General features: G+C 36.0%; 1 protein-coding gene across 1 annotated transcript; it reads right to left on the bottom strand.

Annotated features, from left to right (window-relative positions):
• Positions 1-2,653: 2,653 nt before the first annotated feature.
• LOC100791518 (L-type lectin-domain containing receptor kinase IX.1) lies at positions 2,654-5,023 on the bottom strand. The gene has a single exon (XM_003530536.5). It carries the CDS (start codon positions 4,973-4,975, stop codon positions 2,939-2,941), a length of 2,037 nt encoding a protein of 678 aa, XP_003530584.2. The 5' UTR covers positions 4,976-5,023; the 3' UTR covers positions 2,654-2,938.
• Between the last annotated feature and the right edge of the window lie 572 nt (positions 5,024-5,595).

Below are 5,595 nucleotides of genomic sequence, written 5' to 3'. Positions count from 1 at the left end.
ACATCAATTCAAGGGCGAATTCTTCCTAAGAAGGAGGGTATGATAGAGGACTATCCAATGAGTAAGAGTTTGGCTTAGATGAGCTCAATATGAATGGACCTTGAGCAAGGAGTAAGAGATTTCAAGAAGAGCTTAGCTAGAGACTAAGTTCTCATGGAGGAAAGAGAAGGAATGAAGTTCATTTATTTTAGCCAACTTTTAGAATAAGATCTATTTTTATTTTTTAATTATATTTTTGGGCCTATTTTTGGACTTGTGATGAGCTGCTACCTTTTTTAGTGTTATTTTTAAGTTTTTTAATTATTAGATTAGTTATTGGGCCTTGGGCCTAAGTTAGGATTATTAGTATGAGTTATAAATAAACTCCTTTTGACCCTTTTCATGAATTTTCATATTAAACACAGGTTAAGTGTCTCTCTTGATCCTTGTTGTATGAAATCTTAGGTTCTTATAAAAAAATTATATTTTTCGTGATGAATCATCCTCAACTTATCAATCTCTCAAGATTGTGGGCGTTTCGTGACGAATCATCATCAAACTTATCAATCTCTCAAGATTGTGACGTTGTTGTTTCCGTCTTCTTGTCTAATTCCGCTTTATCCTTTTATTTTACCTAATTTCATAGAGTCCCAAGTTAATTTTCTAGTTTGCTTATGCTAAAAAGTGAATCTGCAAATCAGGGTTCCATCATTTTCTCTATAAATGTCTCTCTCAACGGGGAAGCTAAAGCTAGTTTGGGAAATTTTTGTGATGAAAATAGAGTTCCTGAAATTTCATAATCATACCTGAACTTATTTACATTTCTTTGTTTGTCTCCCAGACTCATACGTCATAACAATATTTTGTAGACTTTCAAATTTGGAACTTTGGTGAAAATACTTACCATGGATGAAGAATAACCGCATGAAATGGTTATTGTGCATACTACATTATTAACTTAAATTAGCTTGCATAATTATTCCAAGTGGTTATGATATTTCTTGGTAAATATTTTATCAAGAGTTTGCTTTTTTGTTTCTTTCAAGGGTTTGCTTTTTTGTTTCTTTCAAGGGTTCAGTGTATCTGTAAGGAAACACGTACTATTTGCTTTGGTTAACTCCGGTAATTTCCAGTTCTGAGCGCCTTTTCCTTCTCACTTTACTTTATGCAGATGGAAGCATATGCTTGGATATTTTACAAAATCAATGGAGCCTGATTTATGATGTAACTGCAATACTTTCCTCAACTCAGGTCATAGTGATTCTCTATATTTGGGCATTGCTTCAAGACTACGTACTAATGTTGACATTGATTTGATTGTATCCCATTGCAAAATTTGTCAACCTTTTCTTTTGATTGCACTATTTTATTCAAGTCATTGTTATTGTTGTGTGCAGTTATGGAAGACCTTGTATGGCATGTCGCTTACAACTAAAGTGGTAGAACTCTATAAGGGTTGTAGCTGTCTTTACCTACCTTGGCTTCAGAGACCATGAATTAAGAAATATTTCCAATAAATTAGTGTATCATATGTATATTCACATAGCCGATTTAAGGATATGTCAGACCTAAAATAAATTTTTTTTTTTTTTACTTTAAATGTATTGGCCCTTTCTACTAACATATTTGACATTTTTATTAGCATATGATGTTCTTTTTTACTTTATTAATACTAATAGTAAATATTATTTTGCTGGTGGACTTAAAACAAAATTTCCTGAGAAGAATACAAATAATTATCTGTCAGTTTAGGTCTTGCTGTCATTTATCTTTTCCATTTCCTCTTTTTCTTTAAGCAGTTAAGGTTCTAGGAAGTGATACAAGGTTAAACAGCAATCAGCTGTGTTTTAATCTCAGATTTTTTTCATCTTGAAGAGAAAACTGTTGCAGTCGGCTTCTAGAAAATGCATCCTCTTACCCTCCTTAAAATTTCCATTCTCTCCTTAATGTAAGACAAATCATTGTATTTATCTTTATTTCTATCACTCTTTTCTTTGTTTATACTAGAAGGGAAACAGATAAGAACAATATAAGAGGATTAGATGTCCTCCAAAAGCCAAACTAAACAAGAAAAACACTTCACTAATTAGTAAGCATTATGAAAAATATAATGAGTTTTTTAGTGTTTTGCTCTGAAAAATTTCTGTTTACATGGGACTGGGTTTCTTGTTGCAGAGCTTGCTCTGTGATCCAACCTGGGAAACAAAGATTCTCAATCTAATATTCCTATAAAAAACTTTTATCTAGCAGACTAGTTTCTCTGTTTTTCTTTTTCATCTTTCTTTCTGTCTCTGCCCCCTTCATCGTATTTCTCCCTTCTAATGAAGCTAGTTAGAGTCCATTATTGCAATTGTACCCTAACCCCCGGAGGATGGTTTTAGGTCATCTTGATTTGAGTTGCTGGTGAGCACGTGCCAATCCAAAAGAAACAACAAAAGAAAGAAAAAAGGTGAAGAAAAGTTCATGGTTCTACCTAGCTTTTTTTGTAATAAGAGAATGAGAATTAATTTTTTGTTTTTCTATTCTTTGTGTTTATAAGTTCAAGGTTGCTAGTTTTGAGTGTACGTGCTTAGTTTCCCACTGATAATATGTTGTACATTGTTTAATATCCCGTATGCTTTGGAAGTGTCGCTGGACATTTTCAAGGCTGAACCATACAGTAGTAACTCCAGGGGCAGTTTTTTTTTGAGACCGCATGGCTCAGGGAATTTTACATATGGTGGGAATTGAATGCGGATCTTTTTGTTAAATAATTCGTTTTCACTCATGTAATCTTACATCATTGTGCAAACCCTTTGGATTTTCCGGAGTAATTTTGTGTATTCAAAGTAAAAATTTCTCTAATTAATATCTATAAAAGTTTTGTGCATTCAACAAGAGATGATGTGCATATTCTGCTGCTCAAACAAAATAAAACAAGTTATGCCACAGTACAATTCAAATATCTGAATATTAAGTGCTACAATAGAGATTTTCCGGACCCAGCTGACATTGAAGAGTATGGAGAAGATTCTTTGGTTGTGCTTGTAACACCAGATGAAGTGTAGGAGAATTTGCACATATCCATTGGAGGTGCATAATACATTGGCACAGGCAACTTGGATGGAAGACTTGGCAAAGGGGCTTCAAGGTTAAGGACACTAATCACTTGCCTAATGGATGGCCTCATGGTATGATCAGGATGGCAACACCACAACCCCACAATCATCAAACATTCCATTTGCTGTTCTTCAAATTCCCAATTCAGTTTCTTATCAGCTGCTTCAAGTAGTTTCCCTTTTCCATAGAGGCTCCACACCCACTCCACAAGCCTTACTTTACTAGGCTCTTCTCTAACTTCCACTGGTTTTCTACCACATGTGATTTCAAGTGCAACAACACCAAAGCTGTACACATCACTCTCTTTGCTAGATTTCCCTGTGGTGACACATTCCGGGGCTAGGTATCCCATTGTGCCTGCCAAAACAGTGGTTTGAGAACCAAGTTCATGGTCTACTAGCCTTGCAAGACCGAAGTCACCAAGTTTAGCATTGAAATTTGCATCCAACATGACATTACTTGACTTAATGTCTCTATGCACCACACATTGTTCCCACTCTTCATGAAGATAAAGAAGAGCAGATGCCAAACCTAAAGCCACCTTGTGTCTCACCACCCATGAAAGCATGACTCTATTTCCAAATATATGAGAATCAAGGCTTCCATTAGGCATGTATTCATAAACAAGAAGGAGCTCACCTTGTTCATGGCACCACCCTATGAGTTGAACCAAGTTTCTATGCCTTAGCCTGCTGATTACTCTCACTTCTGATACATATTCCTTTTTCCCTTGTTTTGACCCTTTTGAAACCCTCTTCACTGCCACTTCAAGGTTTGAGTTCACAACTAAGCCTTTGTAAACACCTCCAAATCCTCCTTCTCCTAGCTTTCCTTCTTCTGCAAAGTTGTTGGTTGCATTGCTTAGTTCGCGATAGGTGAACCTCTTTGGACCAGTTCCTCTCTCAAACTCATCATCTATAGAAGCATCAACACCTAAGTTTTCCTCCTTTCCTTTATTTTTTCTTCTCCAAAAGGTAAACCATAATAGGCCTACAACACAAACTAAACAACAACCCAAACCAACACTTAAACCAACCACTAAACCAACCTTAACCTTTTTCCTATTATCCCCATCCAAGTTTGAACTGAATGACCAAGACAAAATGTTGTGCACTTCAATCCACGAACCCGTGGCAGCAGAAAAGCCTATTCTAACAAGCTCTGGCAACACGTCCCTCAAATCAATGACATAAGAAAGACTAGAATTGCCATTAAAAGTTGGATTATCAGCATAAGTAAGGAACACAGAGAGATTTTTGGTTGTAGAGTTGTACCATATCCAAGCATTAGCGACCGATCCGTTCTTAATGCTGCTCTTCCAAGAGACATTTGTAACGGATTGAATGGAGTTGACATCGATCCCAACATGATCAGAGCTCGGATCCCATTCGTTTTCGAAGCTGTCGAACTCAACCGCAACTAACTGATTTTTCTTCATGTTGAATGCGGATTCATTGCTGAATAGGCCAAGGTACCCACCAGCTGAATTGTTGGGAATAACAGAATCAAAGGGTGCAATGAAGAAGGCTAGCCCATCCCCAAACCGTTTAGGGTCAACAGCTTTCATGACAAAAGAGAAATGGGTTGTGAAATCAGTGAGTTTCTTAGTTCTTCTATCCCAAAGCCTCACTTGTTGGTTATACGAGGCTCGACCAACGCTGAATGTGATTTTGTCATCAATTTGGTTCTTTGTGAGCTGAAGAACACCGCGTGAGGAAAAAGCATCACCTTTAAAGTCTATTAGATTATTTGAGTTTGGTTGGAAGGTTGAAAAGTTGAAGGAAAGGCACTCTACAGTGGTAAAGAGTGTATGGAACAAGGTGAAGATGGTGAATATGAACAACAAGGTTTGTTTTGGGCATTGGTTAGAGTTTGAAGCATAGGTGAAGAAAGCCATGGCAGAGGAGAAAGAGAAGAAGAGTGATGGTGGTGGAGAAGCCAAAGAATAGCGAACTATATGCATCGACGAATTCAAAGTATGTCGATTAAGTTAATGCAGTAAATAATTAGGACCTGAGCATGTTTTGAACTGTTCTTAGTAGTTGGTAGCTATAACGAATTAAAAAATGCGGCTCTCACTAATTATTATACACACTATTTTGGGGGAATAGTTCTGTTGTCCTTGCCTATAAATTGACCTTAGAGTCTTGGACTATACGTTCATTACGTTGTGTAATGCAAAATTCGTATCTTTCTCCCATTTGTCTTCTCCGGTGATGAGAAACTTGTAAATTATAAATAAATACAAAAACGTATTAACACCAATGTTATCAAATGAGATTCGGAAAGGTAATCGATTCGATCTAGGTATTGAGTCACTTAATCACAAGTCAATTTAATAAGTCACTCACCATTAATTCACACGATTTGATTTATATTAAAAAATTCATAATTAACTTATAAACTTGTACACTTAAATCTAACATATTTAGAAGACAAGTTTTGGACTAGTTTAAAAATCTTGAACAACATATTTCATTAAAATTTAGCATACACATTGTATAGTGAGAGACATAA

The sequence above is a fragment of the Glycine max genome, chromosome 8, assembly GCF_000004515.6.
Source record: "Glycine max cultivar Williams 82 chromosome 8, Glycine_max_v4.0, whole genome shotgun sequence".
NCBI lineage: Eukaryota > Viridiplantae > Streptophyta > Magnoliopsida > Fabales > Fabaceae > Glycine > Glycine max.
This window is presented reverse-complemented; position numbering and strand designations above follow the sequence as displayed.

What these genes read in the sequence shown, in the direction of transcription:
- LOC100791518 (XM_003530536.5), bottom strand. Translation starts at nt 4,975, where the DNA reads ATGGCTTTCTTCACCTATGCTTCAAACTCTAACCAATGCCCAAAACAA.